The sequence below is a fragment of the Erinaceus europaeus genome, chromosome 12, assembly GCF_950295315.1.
Source record: "Erinaceus europaeus chromosome 12, mEriEur2.1, whole genome shotgun sequence".
In the NCBI taxonomy this organism is placed as follows: Eukaryota; Metazoa; Chordata; class Mammalia; order Eulipotyphla; family Erinaceidae; genus Erinaceus; species Erinaceus europaeus.
Window position 1 is genome coordinate 95,661,595 of NC_080173.1, and position 24,450 is coordinate 95,686,044.

Consider the following 24,450-nt stretch of genomic DNA (forward strand, 5'->3'; position numbering starts at 1 on the left):
CCAGGGTAAGCTCCAGAGCTGTGGTCAGTCTCTGTCTCTCTCTCTCTCTCTCTGTCTCTGTCTCTCTCTCTCCATCTCTATCTAAAACAGAAAGAATGAAAAAAGTTATCCCAGGAGCAGTACAAGACCCTAGTACCTCAAAATACAAAAGAAAATCCATGTCTATGGAAGATGATTGGGTAACGGGGAAGTCTGAATGTGGCCTGGAAACTAGAGAATATTACGGAATAGCTAGCATTTAGTAGGTGATATGATCCTGCGAACAAGAAGGGAATGTCCATAATGTCAGGGGATACAGGCTAAAGAATTTAGGAGTAAAAATGACATAGCATCTTCAACTTATAAATAGTTCAACTATTTGGAGAGAAAAGAGAAAAAGAAAGTTTTTGTAACAACAATAGCAGTCATTGGACCACAGGCACATGGTGCAGGGGTGTTCAGATGACGTTCTTTCAGCTTGTCTGCATGGACATTTCCATAGTAAAACCTCAGAATAGAAGCTCCTAACATTGGGAATGTGCCACATATATACTTTGTCCCCCCCCCCCTTTTTGTTTTTTACCCCCAGGGTTATCGCTGAGGCTCGGTGCCTGCACTACAAATCCACTGCTCCTGGAGGCCATTTTTCCTATTGTGTTGCCCTTGTTGTTACTGCTTTTGTTGTTGGATAGGACAGAGAGAAATCAAGAGGGGAGAGGAAGACAGACGCGGGCGAGAAAGCTAGATACCTGCAGACTTGATTCACCGCTTGCAAAGTGACCCCCCCCCCCATACACACACATGTGGAGAGCCGGGGGCTGGAGCTTCATGCAATGTGAACTTAACCTGCGGCGCTACTGCCTGGGCCCCCTTTGTTCCCTTTTTTATCAGAGCACTCCTTAGTTCTGACTTACGGCGATGCCAGGGACTTAAGCTGGGACCGTGCAATCTCAGAAATGAAAGTCTTGTACATTACCACTGTGCTATCTCCCCGGCCCCTGACATATATACTCTTTGCGTTGGAAATCTTACTTCTAGGAATCTGCCTTATAAATACACTCACATGACTTCTGAGTAAACACTGTAACAGAGTAAAAACAATCTAAATGTCCAAGGACAGAAAACTCAGTAACGTGCTGTGTTAAATTCATCTAATGGCAACCAGTGCAAATCTTCAATTAGGTATACCTCAAAAAACGAGGGCTGAGAAAATAGCACAGTGGTTCACACAACAGATTTTCCTGTCTGAGGCACCAGAAGTCCCAATGTCAATTCTCAACAACACCATAAACCAGAGCTCTGGAGATAATAATAATAATAAATGTATATATGTGTATGTATATATCTATATCTATCTATCTATCTATCTATATCTTTTTTTTTTTTTTTTGCCTCCAGGGTTATTGCTGGGGCTCAGTGCCTGCACCATGAATCCACTGCTCTTGGAGGCCATTTTTCCCCTTTTGTTGCCCTTGTTGTTGTAGCCTTGTTGTGGTCATTATTGTTGCTGTTATTGATGTTGTTGGATAGGACAGAGAAAAACTGAGAGAGATGAAGACAGAGAAGGGGCGAGAAAGATGGACACCTGGGAGTCGGGCTGTAGCGCAGCGGGTTAAGCGCAGGTGGCACAAAGCACAATGACCGGCATAAGGATCCCGGTTCGAGCCCCGGCTCCCCACCTGCAGGGGAGTCGCTTCACAGGCGGTGAAGTAGGTCTGCAGGTGTCTATCTTTCTCTCCTCTTCTCTGTCTTCCCCTCCTCTCTCCATTTCTCTCTGTCCTATCCAACAACGACAACAACAATAACAACTACAACAATAAAACAACAAGGGCAACAAAAGGGAATAAATAAATAAAATAAATATTTTTTTTTTAAGTTTTTTAAAAAAAAGAAAGATAGACACCTGCAGACCTGCTTCACCGCTTATGAAGTGACTCCCCTACAGGAGGGGAGCGGGGGGCTCGAACCAGGATCCTTATGCCAGTCCCTGCACTTTGCACCATGTGCACTTAATCCACTGTGCTACCGCCCAACTCCCGAAAATAATAATATTAATAATAAACACTGAGATAACATTAGTGAGTGAAAAGGAAAATAAGTAGTAGGCACGTTTTAAAAAATACAGCAGTAGTGCAGTGGCCAGAACATTGGATTTGGAAGGATTAGGTCCTTAGAGTGATCCCCACCACCGCATATACCAGAGTGAAGCCCTGGTGTTCTTATTAATAAACAAATCTTAAAATAGTAATAGTAATGATGATGATAATAATCATATCCATCATATATTTTAAAAGAGAAAATAATAAAATTAGACTTTTTAAAAACATTATATAAATACATTTCTTTTACTAAGAGAGAGAGGGAGGGAGAGAAGGGGAAAAAGAGAGACAGAGACCAAGACCATTGCACCACTCTGCCATTTATGAAGTTCTATTGTTTTAACTTTATAGTTATTATGAAGTTCAGAGATTGAATCCCATGCATGCAAGGCATAAACTTTCCCTCAGCCTGGATCCATATATATAGATGGTTTGTTTGGTTTCATTTGCCACCTGGGTTATTGCTGGGGCACAGTGCCTGAGGATGAGAGACAGAGAGGAGAGAGAGGAGAAACCATAGGTTCTGAAGGAGAGGGCAAACGGACTGTGGTAATTATCAGTACTTTAGTGGTAGGTGCGGTATGGTAATATTCACTTAAAGAAGTATATCACTGAATTCCTAAAACACACAGGGTTGCACGTCAACTTTGTTTTTTGCCACCAGAGCTATTGCTAGAGCCAGGGCCTGCACAACTCCACTGCTCCTAGACACATGTTTCTTGTTTTTGACGGGACCACTCCATGACTTGTGATGCTTCCCCCCTGCAGCACTCCTCTGAGGTGCTGCGGACTCAGACCTGTTCCACATACATGGTAACGTGCACTCCTGGATGAGCCACCTCCTCCCCCTACCTCTATGCACATGCTTTTAACACAAACAGGCCAAAGGCACACATCCCTAAACCATATATATGCATACAACATCTAAAACACCCACAGACCTCCAGGAGCAATGGAGATGGGGGGTGGAAGGGGTGGCTTAACCCATTAAAAAAAAATCAACTATAAGCCAAAATGTGTAGGTTAATGGAAACCAGAAATCACTATACCTGAGGCAGCCATATGACCATCTTCAGGGGCCTTTGGTTTGCCAGTTGCCCGGACAGCAAAGATCCGTCCATCACTGGTTCGAATGTATGTCCCTAAGAAGAAACATAAGACGGTTAGAAGACATGCAACAGGGGGTCGGGCGGTAGCGCAGCAGGTTAACTGCAGGTGGCATGAAGCACAAGGACAGACGTAAGGATCCCGGTTTGAGCCCCCGGCTCCCCACCTGCAGGGGAGTCGCTTCACAGGTGGTGAAGCAGGTCTGTAGGTATCTATCTTTCTCTCCCCCCTCTGTCTTCCCCTCCTCTCTCCATTTCTCTCTGTCCTATCCAACAACGACAACAACAACAATAACTACAACAATACAACAAGGGCAACAAAAGGGAAAATAAATAATAATAATAATAATAATAATAAAATTTTTAAAAAGACATGCAACAGTCGACCTTGTAGGCCTGTGGAGTAGCATGAGCTGGGAAATAACCACAGAGTTAGGCTTTACCTCCCCTCTTCCAGACCTCTGAAACAAATGAGGTGATTGAACTGCAGACCTCTAATTACTCACTTATTCCACAAACACTAACTGTATAACCACCCTGTTCTCAGACACTGAAGTACACACGGCAGAAAAGCATCACACAGAGCTCAGCCAGAAAATGTCAGGAAAGGTTCAGTGTCATGGAGGGAATAAACAGGATTATGTGAAAGAAGAATATGGCTATCTCTGTTCTAAGCTAATTCTCTTGTTCTGGGAAGGAGAAGCCTTATTACTTCAATACTCTCTTTCCCTTGGTAACAATAATTGAAGACCTGCTCTTTATCCCCACAAGGCACTAATTCACCTTCCCTGGTCTTGAGTAGTCTTTTCTGATTAGTCTCCTGAACTCCTGACCATCAAAACTGCCTCTAGGTTAAAGGCTGGGAAACTCACATAAATGTTTTGAGCATGTGAGCCATAAGGTTTCTGTTCCAGCTATTCAACTCTGCTGCTCTGTAGCACAAAAACAGCCATGCAAGGTTTGCCCCAATAAACTGTCATGCACACTGATGTGAATTTCATATCATTACCACATGACACAGAGTACTGTATGTACTTTGACCTAACAGAGGCTACAGTAAAAACTCCTTAATGAATCAAGAGCCTCACACAGTAATGGTTTACATAGAATACAGACTAAGACAGTGTCCTGATATTGTCCAGCCTGGATTTCTCATTGTAGTTATTTCATCTCCCACTATATGGAGGTCAGAGGTAGTGACCTTTTAAAATTTCCACATCTGAAAATTCCACCATGCAGTCCCTGTATTTTAACTTAGCCGCATGGTAGTTTCCGGTCAGAGACCTCCACTCCACTCCAAACAAGTAAGAGACACAAAATATACAAATTGGCTTAGAACCCATTTCATAATTCTTTCCTTCCAATGTCTGGTCTCCAAGTGTAGACACCAGACATAAATCTATGATTGTCAAGACATAAATGATTGCCAAGACATTCATTTCAAATGAACAGTCAGCTATAAGACACAGCTATTAACTAAACAACTAGATAGGAAGCAGGAAGTTTCCCTTTTAGAAGGCCCTTGGTGACCTAGATAAAACTTACCACTGAGTGACCCATTCCCATGGCCTAATTCCTGCCTTTATGTTTTAAATTTTCCAATAATGAGTTCTCAAAATCTGATTCACTTAACCCTTTGACCATAGAAAAAGTAGGTCCTTGCCCCCTACCCTCCAATGACCTTGATGCATGGCTCTCAAACTTAGCATGTACCCTAAAGAACCTGCTGAGTGGTAGCCTCTCCTCACCCCCAAGTTTCCCTGTGGCGATTGCCGAGGAGAATCTTGCAATAAAAAGAAGAACCACAAGGGCCAGTCTTTGACACTTTTTAAAAAATATATTTATTTATTTATTTATTTACTTATTTTCCCTTTTGTTGCCCTTGTTTTTTTAAATGTTGTAATTGTTGTTGTTACTGATGTCGCTGTTGGATAGGTCAGAGAGAAATGGAGACAGGAGGGAAGACAGAGAGGGGGAGAGAAAGATAGACATCTGCAGACCTGCTTCACCGCCTGTGACGCAACCCCCCTGCAGATGGGGAGCTGGGGGCTCAAAGTGGGATCCTTACATTGGTCCTTGTGCTTCGTGCCACCTGCGCTTAACCCACTGTGCTACTGTCTGACTCCCACAAGGGCCAGTCTTACCACAAACTCGTCTCTGAGTCTGGCTGTGTGGGGTGCATGCCAGATGAGACGAGGTGAATGTCTCTGGCATTCTTTCCTAGCTGATAACATCATGATCAACAGGCTAAGACTAACACAAAGTACTGTGTACTTGTCCCTGCTCCACATGTCTCCCCTTAAATGATGACACAATACAGGGACTCAACTCTTTTCTATTCAGCCACCGACAGATATTCTTTAAGCACAATCCAACTCTGCCAAGCAGTTAAAACTGTCGTAGTCTCGTGTCTCTCCTGCACATGACTACTCTTGCAGAATGATTCCTATCCCTGCTCTAGCTCAAGTCACCTGTATTTATTCTGCATCCCTTCCCAGAACTACCAACCAAAGACAGAGGATGGGCTTCTTGGTCAGGCTCTCACCTTTTGTCCCACGGATAATGTGGATACTCTCACCAGCGTTAATTCTTGCTTGCACATCTGTGGCACTATTGAGTCCAGGGATGACAATATCTAGTGAAGACACAGACTTAAGTTTAGGTTGCACGGGACCTGACTTCAGGAGGGAAAGAAAAGGAAAGTCCACGTCCAGCCCAGTTCCTCAATGGCTTCCCCAAGACCTCCTCAGTAGGGCAGACTAAAGAAGGTGAAGCAAACACAACTTCTTACACCATCTAAGCAAATAAAACTGAAAGAAACAGAATTTAAGCAAGATAATCTTTCGGATCCATTTCTCTAATTCATAGTTTGTGATTTGGAAAAAGGCATTTAGCTCAAGTTGCCATTTCTATATAATTTTTCTGCCCCCACCCCACCACAATCTGTATATAGCAGCTCCGCAGGCTGCTCCAAAGGGGGTCTTGTCCTCACTGCTGGCCCTACTCCACAGTGAACTGGAGAGTCAAGAGCATGTTCAAGGGTCAGCAGAGAAGTAGGATCACAAGGACTCTTGTTATTATTCACTTCAGATTTTTTTTTTACAATGGTCATGCGTTATTTTCACACTTAAAATCAACTAAGTATTTTTGTTAAATAATAGCTCCCTAATTTTTCTAGATAAGATTATTTTTTTTATTAATTTTTTATTTAAGAAAGGATTAGTGAACAAAAGCATAAGGTAGGAGGGGTACAACTCCACATAATTCCCAACACCCAATCCCCATAACCCACCCCCTCCCATGGTAGCTTTCCCATTCTCTATCCCTCTGGGATAGATAAGATTATTTTTAAAGCAGCAGCATAGAGCCAGTGAAATCGAGCTCACTTGAGTAGTGCAATGCTCTGCTCTATGTGAAACCCAGGTTTGAGCCAGGTTCCTCCACCACACTGGAAGAACCTGGAACCCACCCCATTGAAAAAAGTAGCAGTACAGAATGTGTTTCTTCTCAATTACCCTGATTCACAGAACCAAGGGTAGATAGGCTACCCACCTCCTACCACTGCCCATAGGTCCACCATGTTCAAACTACATCAAACCCATGAAGAAAAAGTGGCATTTGTATCTTCTAAGTAGGAAGATTGACAGCTGTCATTTATTAATTATTATTATTGTTGTTGTTTTTATTGCCACCAGGGTTATTATGCCTGGTGCCCGCACAATAAATTCACTGTGTTACAAAGGCCATTTTTCATCCCCCCCCTTATTTTTATTTGATAAGACAGATAGAAACTGAGAGGGCGGGGATGATAAAGAGGGAGATAGAGACACCTGCAGACCTGCTTCCCTGCTCAAGAAGTTTCCCCCTGTAGATGGGTAGTGTGAGCTTGAAAACAAGTTCTTGCATATGGCAATGACTGTGCTTAACTGGGTGCGCCGACTCTGTCTCTTATGCTCTGGTGAACTACAGAGTCAGACAGGAAGCAGTACATTCATACCTCTCTTAGATCAGCCTTGCAAATCTGTGAAATTTCTTTTATTTCTTCAGTGCTCAAACTGTACCACCCACCATACTCAAGAAAAACCCAGTTGTGTATTATTATTCTCTTATGTTTAATGCATTGCCAGAGAATGAAGTTAGGATCATAAATGTACAGGACACCTCTGAGTGGACTCCTGCGTCCAATTTTTTGTGTTTTTCAATCAGAACAAGAGGAGAGACGCCACAACACTTTTCTACCATCTGTGGAGTTCCCTAGTGCCATCCACGGTGCTCCCGTGTGGTGCCGAGCGAGGCTCAGACCCAGGGCCTCGCAGAAGGTGAGGCACATGCCCTGCACAGTGAGCCATCTCCCAACCTCGTGTATTATTATCATTTCATTCAGACAGAAATTCCTCAAGATCAGGGACTACTAGCTTCTCTATTTTTACCTACAGTTCTAATGCAGTAAGGAATAGAACATCAAAGGAATTACAATGTCCTAAATGAACAAAGTAATTCTGAAAGGGACAGCAGCCCTGGGACAGAGGCGAGGAGTTCCAAACCTGTTGTGGTGACCACCTTCTGTACGAGGACTCCTGCACGCTGTAAGTAGTTGATGGGGAAGTTCATAGCTGGATTTGCGCCAGAGGCAGAGCTTACACTGCCTCCCAGAGGGACGTGGCGGGGCATCATGGGGATGGGGGTGGACTGCACAGGACGAACACTGGCCACGGGCTTCTCATCATTCTTCAGTGTTGGCTGCCTGTGAGAGAAATGCAAGCACACTAAGAGTTTGCAAAGCAGCCCTCACTTACCCTTTTGTAAAAGTTGCAGTCTCTCCAGACTTCCCTATTCTACACTTTCAGTTGCCGCTCAGAGAAGGACCAGAAGAGCCTGGATTGTATGACCAATTAAAAGGAGACTGGGGGCCCTAGTTAGGGAGTCCTGAGATTCCCAAACAGACATGATGAGCTTAGAACTCGAATAAATCCCTCTCTCCATTGTTACCGGTCATTTCTATCAGGAATAACACAATAGCCCCCTTTGTGGGCCCCCATAGGACCTTTCCCTCAATTTGGATCAACAATGGTAGAGAATGTTCCATCCTCCGAAGGGAGGATGAACAACATACTCTATGCTACACCTGAGGAAGATGGGTCCTGATATTGGGGCAGCTTGGAATGTTCCTGCTTATGACCACAGAATGTGAGCTCAGATATATAGGGATGCAGAAGTCACATAGGCTCCTAAGCTGAATATGGGCCCCAGGTCACATCAAATTGATGGGGTTTACAATCAACAATATTTATACACCTTTCCCATATTTGGGAGCTACTCTCTTCCCTGATCCAGCTTTCTGGTCCTTTTCCCAGCCATGACATCATCTCCCCAGACAGTATCTTGGATCCCCCTGCATATCAGATTTCAGGCTGGGGGGGGGGGGGAGAGCAAAAAACTAGTATAGCCACAGGCCCTTTGGAATATAACTAAAATATGCCTACTAGCTATCTACAAAATGGAGCGATACCCCCCCCACTCTTCATCTGCATATTCCAGCCTTTAGGTTCATGACTGGTCAACAATTTGTTTAGCTTTGTATGTTAACTCTCTTTTCAGCCACCAGGTTCCAGATGCTAGCAAGATGTCAGCCAGACTTCCCTGGACAGACAACCCCGCCAATGTGTCCTGGAGCTCCGCTTCCCCAGAGCCCTTCCCCACTAGGGAAAGAGAGAGACAGGCTGGGAGTATGGATCGACCTGTCAATGCCCATGTTCAGCGGGGAAGCAGTCACAGAAGCCAGACCTTCCACCTTCTGCATCCCACAATGGCCTTGGGTCCATACTCCCAGAGGGTTAAAGAATAGGAAAGCTATCAGGGGAGGGGGATGGAATTTGGAGTTCTGGTGGCAGGAATTGTGTGGAGTTGTACCCCTCTTGTCCTATCGTTTAGTCAATTTTTCCTTTTTATAAATAAAAAAAATTAAAAAAAAAAAAAAGGAGACTGGAGGCAGGACTAAGACAGAGTACCAGGCAGAGGGGTAATGAGGAATTAAACCCTCTCAGAACCCAAGAAGAGTCAGATGTTAGTTGATACCTGCTCCACTAGAATTTGGACTGTGTATCTACATTAAGAATTAGTCCTTGGAGGGAAGATCAAAGAGGCAAAGATGCAATTAAGAAAGGGAAATTCCTCAGACCACTGTACAATGAGCTGATAAATGGATGGCCTGTTCCCACTGGCCCAAAGGGAAAGGGCTATATAATACCACATGCTCAGGCAATCATGAGATACCGTTTGTCCCAAGTAGACAGTTTTACTCTATGAAACCTCAAGTCCCCCCTCTGTATTGCTTTCTCTCTTTTTCTTCTTCTTTTAAAAATAAAAATAAGGTCTACTTATTAATGCAGGGGAGGAGAGAACGATAGCACTAGAGAATCACTCTGGCACACTTGATATTCGGGGGCAAACTCAGGGCCTCAAGCCCAAGAGTCCGACACTTCGCCACACACCTTGCCGCCACAATCGTGCTTCTCACTGGGCTCGCCATGAGGTAACCATGATCGCCACAAATACAGCGCCATTCTCTGCACTTCTAAGCTGCACGTGGGCATGGCCGCTCTTCACGCCAGCTCTGCATCTCGTACTACCAACATGCCCAAATACTACCCCAAGTGTCGCATCCCTTCCTATCCATGTTCTTCTCAACTGACTGTTGTTCCTTGTAAAAGCTACTGCTTACTTAAAATGTGTTTTTTGTCTTTAAGCCAGAGAACTGTTAAACTCTGACTTATGGTGGTGCTGGGGGTTGAGTCAGGGATCTCAGTGCCTGAAACACTGAAAGTCACTTGCATAATCATTAACCTGTCTCCCCCAAACCAACATAAAGCTTTTTAAATTCAGCCTCTGGCTATGCTTTCTGAGGTCTGCATCATTCATTGGTCTTTAGGCCTGGAAAAGAGATTCCCTTGTAATGTATGTCCCTTTCAACTGGCTGAAAACTGGAAGATGAAAGAACACCTTTCCAGAACTCTGCTGTTAGAATCACCTGCATGACCGCTCCTTCACACTGTTCCCAGGTTGTTATAGGCCCCCTTCGGCAGTTATGAGACCTTACAGACTCTCACATTCCTAGAGAGGCCAGGTAGCACAGTAGATTCACCAGATCCAGGACTCGTGTCCTCAGTGTGTGCCCAATGTAGCTTGTAGGAGTTAGGAGCCCTAGTCAGCTGTCAGTGGGACTCCTCTCAGGGTAAAAAATCAGAAGGTAAAGGCTAAGGCTAGAAATGTCCCTGGGAAGTCCTCTTTACATGTATCCTGAAAATGAAAGTAATCAGCAAGCTCAAGGTAGGTTTGTTAAATGATGGGAGAGGCTGGGACTAGAACTGGACCAGAAAACGCTGACAATTCCTCACAATTCAGCCCATTAGTCATCTTCCTCTGGCATAGTTTTTCTCTCAGTGGACTCAAGCTTAGACCATTCCTGCTGTTGTTTAAAAAGAAAAAAAAGGCTAGAAGACAGGAGGACATTTGAGGTGATGGTATCTTTTTTAAAAATGACAGAGAGGGAGTCAGGCAGTAGCGCAGCAGGTTAAGCACAGGTGGTGCAAAGCGCAAGGAACGGCATAAGGATCCCGGTTCGAGCCCCTGGCTCCCCACCTGCAGGGGAGTCACTTCACAGGCTATGAAGCAGGTCTGCAGGTGTCTATCTTTCTCTCCACCTCTGTCTTCCCCTCCTCTCTCCACTTTTCTCTTTTCTAACAACAACAATAACTACAACAATAAAACAAGAGCAACAAAAGGGAATAAATAAATACATAAATGTAAAAAAAAACTTAACCACCTGCATATAAGATTTCAGGCTCAGGGAAAAAAAACTAGTATAGCCACAGGCCCTTTGGAATAAAACTAAAATATGCCTACTAGCTATCTACAAAATGGAGGACCCCCCCCTCCCAACTCTTAATCTGAATTATTCCAGTCTTTAGGTTCATGATTAATCAACAATTTGTTTAGCTTTGTATGTTAACTCTCTTTTCAGCCACCAGGTTCCAGATGCCAGCATGACGTCAACCAGACTTCCCTGGACAGACAACCCCACCAGTGTGTCCTGGAGCTCCACTTCCCCAGAGCCCTGCCCCACTAGGGAAAGAGAGAGACAGGTTGGGAGTATGGATCAACCTGCCAACGCTCATGTTCAGCGGGGAAACAATTACAGAAGCCAGACCTTCCACCTTCTGCACCCCACAATGACCCTGGCTGGGTCCATACTCCCAAAGGGTTAAAGAACAGGATAGCTATCAAGGGAGGTGATAGGATACAGAGTTCTGGTGGTGGGAATTGTGTGGAGCCATACCCCTCTTAAGCTATGGTTTTGTCAGTTTCTTTTTTATAAGTAAATAAACTTGAAAAAAAAATGGCAGAGAACTAAAGCCTAAAGGCTTTGAGAGAAATCCAGCTTCCTAGTTAAAAGGCTGATATGTAAAAAATAGTAAATTTATTCATTAAACTTAAGAATCTTGCATAAAATCTTATATGATTTCAATCATTTAGAACCTTAGTTGGCAAGATTTTTCAAATAAAAAATCTTGTTTTAAATATAGTCCCCTAAAATAAAATAATTAAATTTAACTCAGTATAAAGCTATTTTTGTAGATTGTTGATCTGCTAAGAGCTGTGAGGCATTTTGTTTTGAAAAGATAATTTAAAAAAAACACTAGAAATGAATATAAAATCTTTAAAGAGTCTATCTCTCTAACTGGGAGATAGCTTAGCAGGTAAAACACAGCTGCATGAGTGAAGTTCAATCTTTGGTACCACACAGGAGCATCATGAACAGCACCTGAGGAACTCCATGGATGATGGTGCAATGCTTTAGTGTCTCTCAACAAACACACAATAAAAATTTGGACTGAAGGGGTAGCTCAGAAGTAACATGAAAATTCAAGGCCCTGGGTTAAAGGCACTACATTAAACAAAGCCTCCTCATACTTAGCACTGACTTCTGTGTGTTCTTATTCTGCACAGTTCAAGAAGTTACTCGCACAAAGATTCCACCACCACCCACCATCGCCAGGGTCATGGCACAGTCACAAAATGAAATCTAATGAGGAACAGCAGAATTCCCAGGCTGCCGTCCAAGACCTAGAAAGGCCCCAGGAGGCAGGCATTCTTGGACTTTACTGCCAAGCAAGGTCTAGACCTAACGGAATGTGCTACAGGCAGGAGGCAGCTGTACAAAGCTGAGCCTCTATGTTGGGAGAAGATGCACCTTTCCAGGAGTCTGGAAGGACTCCTGACTCAGAAGGAGTTAGGTCTACAGCTCATTCTTCCAAGCAGAGTCACTTAAAACATTGGGGTGAAGGAACTGTTTTGGCACCTAATCCAATTGCAGAACTGGCAAAGAAAAAGCTAGAGACTCTCCATTGGGGGGGGGGGAGGTGTAGGCATGCCTCCCTCCCCTTTAATCGACTCACCAGTTTCTCTGACTGAAGGCGGGGATGCTGGTCAGGCTCTGGTCACTGGCAGGATAATACTGCGCATATGACGGGCGGGTGTAGGGCACCGACGTGCGTTTGTCTTCCTCATAGCTTTTCTTTGCTGCTTTCTTCTCAGCCTTGGTCAGCTTGTGATCCTTTCGGTTAAGGAGCAATGACTCATGCTCAAAAGGCTCCTGGGGACACAGAAGGATGTTAATTTAATTATCAGTCTTTGTGCCAACATGACTGATAACACAATGAACCTTATTTTAAAACAGAGAAAGGGAGGGCTGTGTCTAGCAAAGGGTCTGCTCACAGACATACAGGCAGGCTTACTGCCATTATGTCCTGAGTATAATTCATAATTCTGACCTAGGGCTTTAGACATAATTCTGTCTAGGGCTTTAGACAACTTCAATCTGCCCTCCATATCAAAAGGATGGGGTGTTCAAAAGATTAACAAACAAATTACATTTTCTGAACTTTCTCCTTCTCTTTATTTATTGATTTTCCCTTTTGCTGCCCCTTTATCTTTTTTTTTTCTCCCCCTCCAGGGTTATTGCTGGGCTCGGTGCCTGCACCATGAATCCACCGCTCCTGGAGACCATTCCTCCCCCCCCCCCGTCTTTGTTGCCCTTGTTGTTGTAGCCTCGTTATGGTTATTATTATTGCCATCGTTGATGCCGTTCGTTGTTGGATAGGACAGAGAGAAATGGAGAGAGGAGGGGAAGACAGAGAGGGGGAGAGAAAGACAGACACCTGCAGACCTGCTTCACCGCCTGTTAAGCGACTCCCCTGCAGGTGGGGAGCCGGGGACACCAACCGGGATCCTTACGCCGGTCCCTGCACTTTGCGCCACGTGCGCTTAACCCACTGTGCCACCGCCCGACCCCCGCTGCCCTTTTTTCTATTGTTGTTGTAGTAATTGTTGTTGTTATTGATGTCATCTTTGTTAGGACAGAGAGAAATGGAGAGAGGAGGGGAAGACAGAGAGGTGGAAAGACAGACACCTGCAGACCTGCTTCACCGCCTGTGAAGCGACTCCCCTGCTGGTGGGGAGCCGGGGGCTCGAACCGGGATCCTTATGCCAGTCCTTGTGCTTTGTGCCACTTACACTTAACCCGCTATGCTACCGCCCGACTCCCTCTCCCTCTCCCTCTTTCTATTCACAAAACTCACACAGGACAAACTACCCCACAGAACTAGGACCAGGCTAGGGGTGGCAGGTAGGTAGCTGGGGCCAGAAAACAATAGGAGGAGGCAAGGAAGAAGCAGCACCTGAGTTCAAACTGCCCATATGAAACAAAACTGTAAATGAAGGAAAGAAGCTTGCAGGACAAAGCTCCCACAGTGGCAGAATGCCTTACTGAGACTGCACACATGCCAGCTTCTTTTTCTTTTTTTAAAAATATTTATTTATTTATTCCCTTTTGTTGCCTTTGTTTTATTGTTGTAGTTGTTATTGTTGTCGTCATTGTTGGATAGGACAGACAGAAATGGAGAGAGGAGGGGAAGACAGAGAGGGAGCGAGAAAGAGAGACACCTGCAGACCAGCTTCACCGCCTGTGAAGAGACTCCTCTGCAGATGGGGAGCCAGGGGCTCGAACTGGGATCCTTACACTGGTCCTTGCGCTTTGCGCCATGTGCGCTTAACTTGCTGAGCTACTGACCGACTCCCACACACCAGTTTCTTACCTTGGTGATGAGGTGAGGGTACTTCAAACAGGCAAGCTGCAGGACTGGTTCCTTGATCCCCTTAATATTCAAAGATTCTTGGGGAGCTGGCTCCTTTTCAACAAAGTGCAGTAGGTTCTCCACCTCCTTCCGGGTAAAGTTCAGCATAGGATTGAGATCATCCACCACCCGATCTAGAAAGAAAAAAGTCTGTGTATGACAAAGAAGATGGCAAAAACACCAGTCGAATGACCAGGAAGGTGTTTCAGCAGGGAAGCACAGGACTTGAACCAGTGAGACCCTGGATTAGATCCTCCACACCACAAAAGCCAGGAAGAGGCACACTGGTGTCCTCTCTCTTGTAAAATAAAACAGGAGGCGGGGGGGGGGGGGGGGAGAATACTTCAAAGACTAGCAGAGAGAGGAGATTGTGAGTACAATGGGTAGTGTAACTGCCCCTAATAGCTAAGTTATTCCATATCAGAAAGTTTAAGACCCTGATTTAAAAAAAAAAAAAAAAAGCATTACTAAGAGAAATGTGAAGGAGCCAGCTGGCTTACCCAGTAGAGCACACACATTATCAAAGATAATGTGCAAAGATCCTATATCAAGTGCGTGGTCCCCACCTGCAGGGGGGAAGCTTCACAAGTAGTGAAGCAGGTACCTCTCCTTGTCCCTTTCTCTCCCTCACACCCTCTATCAAAAAAGTGAAAGAAAAAAAAAAAGAAAATAAGGGGCCACAGGCAACAGCGGAGCCATGCAGGTGGCAAACCCCAGCAATAATCCCAGCGGAAAATAGAAAGAGGGAGAGAAAGAGAGAAAGAGACATGAACAGCTAACTTTGCTCCACCTTCAACATGCTGAGGTCAGGGTGAGGAAGACAGCATAACAGTTATGCCAAAACATTTTCATGCCTGAAGCTCCAAAGTCCCAGACTCAATGCCCCACACCAGCAAAAGCCAGAGCTGAGCAGCACTCTGTTAAAAAAAAAAAAAAAAAAAAAAGCCAAACACCTTGAGGACAATGCAGTGAGTCTGAATAAGATGGGAGGAAGGGTCAGTGAGCTAGGACTCAAGGTCTACCTGTGTTCTGACATTCTAGACCTACCCTCTAACTCTTGGTACAATAACGCTGGTAGTCTGTATATATGTGCCTTTCTGAGTCTGGATGATGGCCCACCTGACATGCCCTGCTTCGAAATCTGACGATCGTAAATCTTCTTTTCGAGGGTGAAATCAGCTACAAGGCGATAGATGTGACAGGGCTTTTTCTGGCCGTAACGGTATACTCGACATACTGCCTGGGCATCATGGCAAGGATTCCAGGAAGCATCAAACACCACCACTCGGTTGGCACCGATCAGATTGACACCTAAGCATCCAGCCCTTTAAAATATAAGTCACAGTCAGAGACCTTAGTGTTCAAGATGGCTTTACCCCAACATCACCCTCTGTCCTGAGCACAACATACTCGCAGGTCCTGCAATCCTCCTGATACAAAGTGTGTTCTTCGATGAAAAGTATGGCTGGGAAATCAAGCGTGTAAATGCCTACCAGCTTAGAAAGAAGACTCTACGCCCTTCTACAAAGTCTAAGTCTCCAGAAATACATCCTGGCCCCAAAGGAAAGCCTTGAAGTGAGGAGAAATACCTGCATATGGATGTCTCTGGTGTTTTCAGTCTAACACCTTAGAAGAAATGATGAACTTATAGCCCACTAAGGGAACTGTGGTAGCAAAATAAGTTACTTGGAATGAGACACTGTAGTTTCTATATTATAAAGCTAATTTTTTCACTCATCATATGATCCAAGCCCCAGAACTCCTGTGAGAAAAGTTACATATTATCAGTGTCAGTGAAAACCTCAATGAATGTCATGACACTAGCATGAATGTCCTTGAGACAGAACTAGGACAAGCCTTTGGGGAACCTGTCCATGTGGCAAATTGCCCTGAACACAGTCCTTTGGCCTTCCCTCTCAGGAGATACTCACCTTGTGGAGAGGAGGAATAGCCAGGTGGTAAGGTTGCTGGGATCATTGAACTGATTAATGAGTCGCTCTCTCTCAAAGGCAGGGGTGCTGCCATCGAGCCCTAGGGAAGAAGAAAAACCAGCAGGGTACACACAAAATCAATGGGCAAATGTGGATTTTAAAAAAATATTTATTTATTTATTCCCTTTTGTCACCCTTGTTGTTTTATTGTAGTTATTACTGTTGCTATTGATGTAGTCGTTGCTGGATAGAATAGAGAGAAATGGAGAGAAGAGGGTAAGACAGAGGGGGGGAGAGAAAGACAGACACCTGCAGACCTGCTTCACCACCTGTGAAGCAACTCCCCTGCGGGTGGGGAGCCGGGGGCTCAAACCGGGATCCTTATGCCGGTCCTTGCACTTTGCGCCACGTGCGCTGAACCCGCTGCGCTACTGCCCGACTCCCATGGATTTTGTTTTTATGGGTTTTTTTTCTTTTTTATTGGGGGGATTAATGGTTTACAGTCAGCAATAAAACACAGTAACAAAAACTAAAATAGTTTGTACATGTACTAACACTTCTCAGTTTTCCACATAACAGTTCAATCCCCCACTAGGTCCTCTGACATCATGTTCCAGGACCTGAATGCTGCCCCCCACTCCAGAGTCCTTTACTTTGGTGCAGTACACCAGTGGGTTTTGTTTTGATTTATTTGGCAAATGTCTTTTTAAAACTACACTAAATATTACAGTGCTCTGTTAACACTCCAGGGAGATCTCAAGAGTCCACAGTAAGACCACATAGGTATAATTTTTAACTAACCCAATGATGGGGTGTCAAGAGTAGGCATAGTCAATGCTACCTTAGAGCCAGGTAAGAGGGGAGCGCTGACTGGTAATGAGATCGTGAACTTGGTTTTAAACCAAGTTTTCTTCCCAAGGACTCTAGTTATTGTGCTTCAGGACTTGAAAACCCAGTGATGGAAGGGATAACAGCCGCCCAATGCAATGTGTGCTGGCTGTGTTCATACTGGGGTGGGTAGGTGGGGTGCCAGCTTCAGAGAAGAAAGATGCTGCTTAGCTGGGGCTTCTAGAACAAGTAGGGATTTCAGGATATGGGTGGTGGCATACCCAGTAGAGCACACACATACCATAAGCAAGGACCCAGAGATCAAGTCCTGTATGGGGGTGGGGGGTGCATTATGATCAGTGAAACAGTGCTATTTCTCTCCATTTCCCTTTTTTTATTGATTTCTCCATCTCTAGTCAATACATAAACAAAATAATATTTTAAAATAAGGCCTGGAGTTTCTCATTTATAGCAAAGATTGTAAAGTTTTTTCTTTTTAATTTTATCATCTTTATTTACTGGATAGAGACAGCCAGAAATTGAGAGGGAAGGGGGTGATAGAGAGGCAGAGACAGAGAGACATCTGCAGCCCTGCTTCACCACTCGCAAAGCTCTCCCCTCTGCAGATGGGGACCTGGGGTTCAAACCTGGGTCCTTGTGCATAGTAACATATGCGCTCAGCCAGATGCGCCAGCACCCAGTCCCTGACCTCTTCCTCTTTAGTATGTTGGGTCAACTCTAACGCCATGTTTTTTTGAATTAAGAGTGTCCAGAATCATTAAATAGGGACTGGGGAGGAAGCATAAAGTTTCTGCAAGAATCATGAAACAAGAGAGCTTGAAAAAAAGAGAGAGAGAGAGAGGAAGAGAGAGAGCTTGGTAAACATTCATCCAGTAAGCAGTTTTCTGCCACAGTGAGTGAATCCTGGAAACTGTAAAAGGGCAAAAGGCTTCATGTTTTGAAATTAATGGTGTTCCTCTACCAAAAGTCTACATTGTTAATAAGTTCTTGGAGTTAATAATTTGCTGCAGGGAGTCGGGCTATAGCACAGTGGGTTAAGTGCAAGGACCAGCGTAAGGATCCTGGTTTGAGCCCCCCGGCTCCCCACCTGCAGGGGAGTCGCTTCACAGGCGGTGAAGCAGGTCTGCAGGTGTCTGTCTTTCTCTCCCCCTCTGTCTTCCCTCCTCTCTCCATTTCTCTCTGTCCTATCCAACAACAACGACAGCAATAACAACAACAATAACTACAACAATAAAACAAGGGCAACAAAAGGAAATAAATATTTAAAAAAATAATTTTCTGCAAGTACACATAAAAAAGGGGGGAAAAAAACGGTGTGGTGAAATGGGCCATATGAAAATAAGAGGACTCAAACAGGGCAGCAAGAGCAGACTTGAGGTCTGGTGAGAGAACTTTCTTGTATAGTGCACTTGCTTTGTCACACTCATGACCAAGTTCAAGCCCAGATCCCACTGCACTGAGGAAAGTCTTGGTGCTGTCGTATATGTCTGTCTCTCTGTCTGAAGATATTGGCCTGGGGCAGTAAAGGCAAAGGGGGGGAAGAGGTCACTTAAGAAGAAACATGATTAAGAGAGAAGAAACAACACTTATCACCACAGGTAGAGTAGAAAATAAGGCACTCTAACAGTATGAAAAACCACAGTGAAAAGTTAATTGCTGGGGGTCGGGCGGTGGCGCAGTGGGTTAAGCGCCCGTGGCACAAAGTGCAAGGACCGGCGTAAGGATCCCGGTTCGAGCCCCCGGCTCCCCACCTGCAGGGGAGTTGCTTCACAGGCGGTGAAGCAAGTCTACAGGTGTCTGTCTTTCTCTCCCCCTCTCTGTCTTCCCCTCCTCTGTCAATTTCTCTCTGTCCTATCCAACAGCGAATGACATCAACAATAACAATAACCACAACAAGGCTACAACAAGGGCCACAAAAGGGGGGGAAACGGCCTCCAGGAGCAGTGGATTCATTTTGTGGGCACTGAGCCCCAGCAATAACCCTGGAGGCTAAACAAATAAATAAACAAATAAGTTACTTGCTACAGTTGTAGGAAGCATTAGTTCTTTAATTGCCTAATACTGGAAGCTCTCTAAATCAACACACCAACCTACCTTTATAACCCAAGTCCTCATAATTTCTGAGTATAGCTCACCACTGACTCACTGGGTAAGCCTACAGTCAACACAAAAATACAGAAACCACTCATGTGGAATCAGATCTGATTCACATGAACTTGAGAAGAAAAAAAAAAAAAAAACAGAAGCAAGCAAACTATTTCTAAGACTTGTGAGAACTCTGGTGGTTATCTCTGGGAAGGTGGAAATCCAGAACTTTTGCGGTGGATATGGTGTGGAACCATACATTGTAATCTTACAATCTTATAACATACTATTAATAACAAATAAAAAAACCCTTTTTTTTAAATACAAAGACCTCTGGTGTTGAGGAGTCTCCTTACCACCTGCTGAACCCACATTTCTCTAAATCCTTACTTGAAGCCAATGGTTCTCAGCAGGAGTGATGGTTCCATCCTTCTACTCCACAGAGGACATTAGCAGCATCTGGTGACATTTTTGGTTGTTTAACCAAGGTGACTACTACTGCCATCTAGAGAGTGGATACCAGGGATACTGCAAAACATCCTTTAGTGTCCAGGACAAAGAATTATTTGGTCCAAATGTCAATATTGGGTCAGTAAATCCCAATAGTCAATACTTCTTGAGCAGGGGACACAGCATAATGGTTATGCAGAGAGGCTCTCATGACTGAGGCTCCAAAGTCCCAGGATAAATCCTCAGCACCACCACAAGCCTGGGCAGTGCTCTGGGGCCTGGATATATATATATTCCATCCCCCTCAGCTTTTCCATTTCCACCACTTCATGCAGAGAGGTCCAAGATGTAGGATTTGTCTCCACCTGACATTTGACAATAAGGACAAAGGTAAGATAATACTGACTGGCTGTCTCAACTAGGGTTCTAAGAAAGACAGAATCACTCTAGTATGAGGATGGCTGGAGAAAACTTTCCAGTGAAAAATGCATTTCCATACACTCTCCCCTGAATTTTCTTTTTTTTTTCCCTCCAGGGTTATTTCTGGGCTCGGTGCCTGCACCATGAATCCACCGCTCCTGGAGGCCATTTTTTCCCCCTTTTGTTGCCCTTGTTGTGGTAGCCTCGTTGTGGTTATTATTATTGCCATTGTTGATATTGTTCGTTGTTGGATAGGACAGAGAGAAATGGAGAGAGGAGGGGAAGACAGAGAGGGGGAGAGAAAGACAGACACCTGCAGACCTGCTTCACCGCCTGTGAAGCGACTCCTCTGAAGGTGGGGACACAGGGGCTCGAACCGGGATCCTTACGCAGGTCCTTGCGCTTTGCGCCATGTGTGCTTAACCCACTGTGCCACCACCCGACCCCCTTGAATTTTCAATATGTTCCCCCAACAGATCTTAATACCAAAAACAGCACTACAGATATAATATGGATTTGCTTATAACTTATGTCCTGAAGATTTTTCATTAAGCATTAATTTTTACCACCATAGGGATGACATGTCTCCCATGTAGATATCAACATTTAGGCTTTTCCTTCTTAATATCCAGGATTTTGGGGTCATAGATGCTCTGGACATTCAGCTTCTCCTCACTTTTGTATTCTAGGTCACCGCCAGGAAACTGTCCCCACTTATCCTCATAACAAAATGATTCTGTCTTAGAACCCCTATGCAGGCACTTACTAAGTGCTATCTGCTATCATTCTCAAGTTGTCGAATCTCAGATGAAGACAAAGCCTAGGCCTGGTATCTGTTTTCCCTCTCACACGCAAGGTCCCTGACCCCTAGTACTAAGTGCCTCACACTCAGTACACCCCTGCTTCTTGGCTAACCACAGACGGAGAATGAAATAGCAACAGCAAATAAAAGAGAGAGGACAGGACATCCTTAGGCAGACTTTGTCAGGAACAAAAGCAGCAATCAACTCACGGAAATAGCTGACATTTCGAACCCACTTCTGTGCTCCTTGTCCCTCAGCACCAGATACACAGGGCACTTCTCGTTTCCCCAGGAACTCCTCGATGAGAGCCAAAGTCGAAAGGCTCTGACTGAAAAGGGTAAAATTCAGTTGAGAAACCTCCCAGACCCAGCAGAACTTTTATTCACCAACAAGCCCACACTCAAGTGCAGTCTTCTGTTAGTGAGAATTCCCTCAACTACTCCCCATAAGAAATAAACCGGGAAAGAACCACCAAGGGTCTTCTTTTTAGCTCATAATGGCAGCAGAGTCATCATGTTATTAATAGTCCATAATAATCCATTTATGGTATACTGTAATTATATATTATGATACATATCACAATGGAAAATCTCTACTATGGTGTGGTCTGGAAGATGGTGCAATGGATAAAGTAATGAACTCTCAAGCATGGGGTCCTGAGTTCAGTCCCCAGCAGCACATGTACCAGAGTGAAATCTGGTTGTTTCTCTCTCTCCTCCTATCTTTCTCATTAATAAATAAATAAAATCTTTCAAAAAAAAAGAGAAAATCTCTACTATATTACTCCCTGAATTGAAATTTTCCAGGGTTTAGTTTGGTGATAGTAATGAATAGCATTTAGCATTAAGAAAGAAAGAAAAAAAGCAGGTGGGGGTAGATAGTATAATGGTTATGCAAATAGACTCTCATGCCTGAGGCTCCAAAGTCTCAGGTTCAACCCCCCACACTGCCATGAATCAGAACTGAACAATGCTCTGGAGGAAGGAAGGAAGCAAGGAAGGAAGGAAGGAAGGAAGGAAGGAAGGAAGGAAGGAAGGAAGGGGAGGGGAGGGGAGGGGAGGGGAGGGGAGGGGAGGGGAGGGAGTAGGTGGGGGGAGGGAGGGAGAGAGGGGAAGGAGAGAGGGGGAGGGGGAGGGGGAGGGGGAGGGGAAGGGAGAGAGGGGGAGGGGAAGGGAGAGAGGAGGGGGAGGGAGAGAGGGGGAGGGGGAGAGGGGGGGAGGGAGAGAGGGGGAGGGGGAGAGGGGAGGGGAAGGGAGAGAGGGGGAGGGGGAGGGAGAGAGGGGTGTGGTGGGGGAGGGAGAGAGGGGGTGTGGTGGGGGAGGGAGAGAGGGGGGGTGGAGGGGGAGGGAGAGGGGGAGGGGGAGAGGGGGAGGGGAAGGGAGAGAGGGGGAGGGGGGGAGAGAGGGGGTGTGGAGGGGGAGGGAGAGAGGGGGTGTGGAGGGGGAGGGAGAGAGGGGGGGTGGAGGGGAGAGGGGAGGGGAAGGGAGAGAGGGGGAGGGGGAGGAGAGAGGGGGAAGGGGAGAGGGGGAGGGAGAGAGGGGGAGGGAGAGAGGGGGAGGGGAGGGAGAGAGGGGGAGGGGAAGGGAGGGGGTGGGGAGGGAGAGAGGGGGAGGGGAGGGAGAGAGGGGGAGGGGAAGGGAGGGGGTGGGGAGGGAGAGAGGGGGAGGGGAGGGAGAGAGGGGGAGGGGAAGGAGGGGGTGGGGAGGGAGAGAGGGGGAGGGGGAGGGAGAGAGGGGGAGGGAAGGGAGGGGGTGGGGAGGGAGAGAGGGGGAGGGGGAGGAGAGATGGGGAGGGGGAGGAGAGGGAGAGAGGGGGGGAGGAGAGAGGGGGAGGGGGAGGGAGAGGGGGGAGGGGGAGGGAGGGGAGAGGGGGGGAGGGAAAGAGAGGGGAGGGAGAGGGGGGGAGGGAAAGAGAGGGAGGGGAGGGAGAGAGGGGGAGGGAGAGAGGGGGAGGGAGAGACGGGGAGCGGGGAGGGAGAGAGGGGAGGGAGGGGGAGGGGGAGCGGGGGAGGGAGAGAGGGGGAGGGGGGATGGGGAGAGAGGGGGAGGGAGGGGAGCGGGGAGGGGAGAGAGGGGAGGGGGGATGGGGGAGAGAGGGGGAGGGAGGGGGAGGGGGAGGGGGAGAGAGGGGGAGGGGGAGGGAGAGAGGGGGAGGGAGAGAGGGGGAGGGGAGGGAGGAAGGAAGGAAGGAAGGAAAGAAGGGAGAAAGAAAGAAGAAAAAGAAAAAGAAAGGGGGCAGGGTGGTAGTGCACCTGGTTGAGCGCACATGTTACAATGTGTAGGGACCCAGGTTCAAGCCCCCAGTCCCCACCTGCAGGGGGAAAGCTTCACAAATGGTGAAACAGGGCTGCAGGTGTCTCTCTTCCTCTCTATCTCTCCCTTCCTTTGAATTTCTGGCTATGTCTATCCATAAATAAATGAAGATAATTTAAATGTAAAGAGAGAGAAAGGCACTGACGGCTAGGGAGACCGCTTAGCCGGTAAAGCACAGGCTTTATGTGACGGGCCTTCTGCTTTGATCCCCGTACCACGTGGTCTCTGGCTCCTCTCATTCTATCTCTGTCTCGTGAAACTCTCTCTCTCTCTCTCTCTCTCACTCAAATAATTCAAATAGTAAAACTCACCTTAGAAAGATAAAAAGGGAAAAAAAGCCACACGGTATGAAGACGCTTTCGATTTAATTTTAGGCCACAAGTACTACCACTGATCGTAACAGGGAGACAAAATCATCTGGTGACTTCCAAGTTATAGAGAGACAATCTTGGAAGTGTCCATAAAGCCAGATGGATACTCACCACCGTAAGTTACAATCACTGCTTATTCTCTCAAAGAATGCTGCATATAGAGACACTCATTCTGATTGTTCTCCTTCTCAATTTCTATCTCAATAAATAAATAAATAAATAAATGTGAAAACAGTAGCCTGGGAGGTGGCACAGTAGTCAAAGCATTGGACTCTCAAGCATAAGGTCCTTAGCTTGGTCCTAACATAGCGGGTACCAGAGTGACGTTCTGGTTCTCGTTCCCTCCCTCTCTCTCTCTCTCTCTCTCTCTCTCTCTCTCTCTCTTTCTCTCTCATTTCCTCTCTGTCTTGCTCATAAATAAATATATCTTTAAAAAATAAAAAAAAGTGGGGAGTCAGGTGGTAGCGCAGCGGGTTAAGCACACATGGCGCGAAGCACAAGGACCGGCTTAAGGATCCCGGTTCCCAGTTCGAGCCCCCGGCTCCCCACCTGCAGGGGAGTCGCTTCCCAGGCGGTGAAGCAGGTCTGCAGGTGTCTGTCTGTCTCTCCCTGTTCTCTCCATTTCTCTCTGTCCTAACAATGACTACATCAATAACAACAATAATAGCTACAAGAATAATAAAAAAAGAGACCAACAAGGGCAACAAAAAGGAAAATAAATAAATAAATAAATATGTGGAGCCAGGCAGTGGCACACCTGGTAGAGTGCACAAGTTAGCATGCACAAGGACCCCAGGCTCAAGCACCTGGCTGTCACCAGCAGGGGAAAGAGTCATGATCAGTGAAGCAGTGC

The 24,450-nt window shown here is 45.9% G+C and overlaps 1 protein-coding gene across 1 annotated transcript in view; it reads right to left on the reverse strand.

Annotated features, from left to right (window-relative positions):
• RAD54L2 (RAD54 like 2) overlaps nt 1-24,450 on the reverse strand; it is a 96,325-nt gene that overhangs the window by 6,953 nt on the left and 64,922 nt on the right. Inside the window, exons 14-21 of the mRNA XM_060204583.1 lie at nt 21,124-21,242; nt 16,308-16,407; nt 15,496-15,701; nt 14,338-14,510; nt 12,640-12,836; nt 7,729-7,928; nt 5,730-5,819; nt 3,128-3,220 (exon numbers count right to left, since the gene is read on the reverse strand). Coding sequence (XP_060060566.1) covers nt 3,128-3,220; nt 5,730-5,819; nt 7,729-7,928; nt 12,640-12,836; nt 14,338-14,510; nt 15,496-15,701; nt 16,308-16,407; nt 21,124-21,242 — 1,178 coding nt within the window. The remainder of the gene's footprint in view (nt 1-3,127; nt 3,221-5,729; nt 5,820-7,728; nt 7,929-12,639; nt 12,837-14,337; nt 14,511-15,495; nt 15,702-16,307; nt 16,408-21,123; nt 21,243-24,450) is intronic.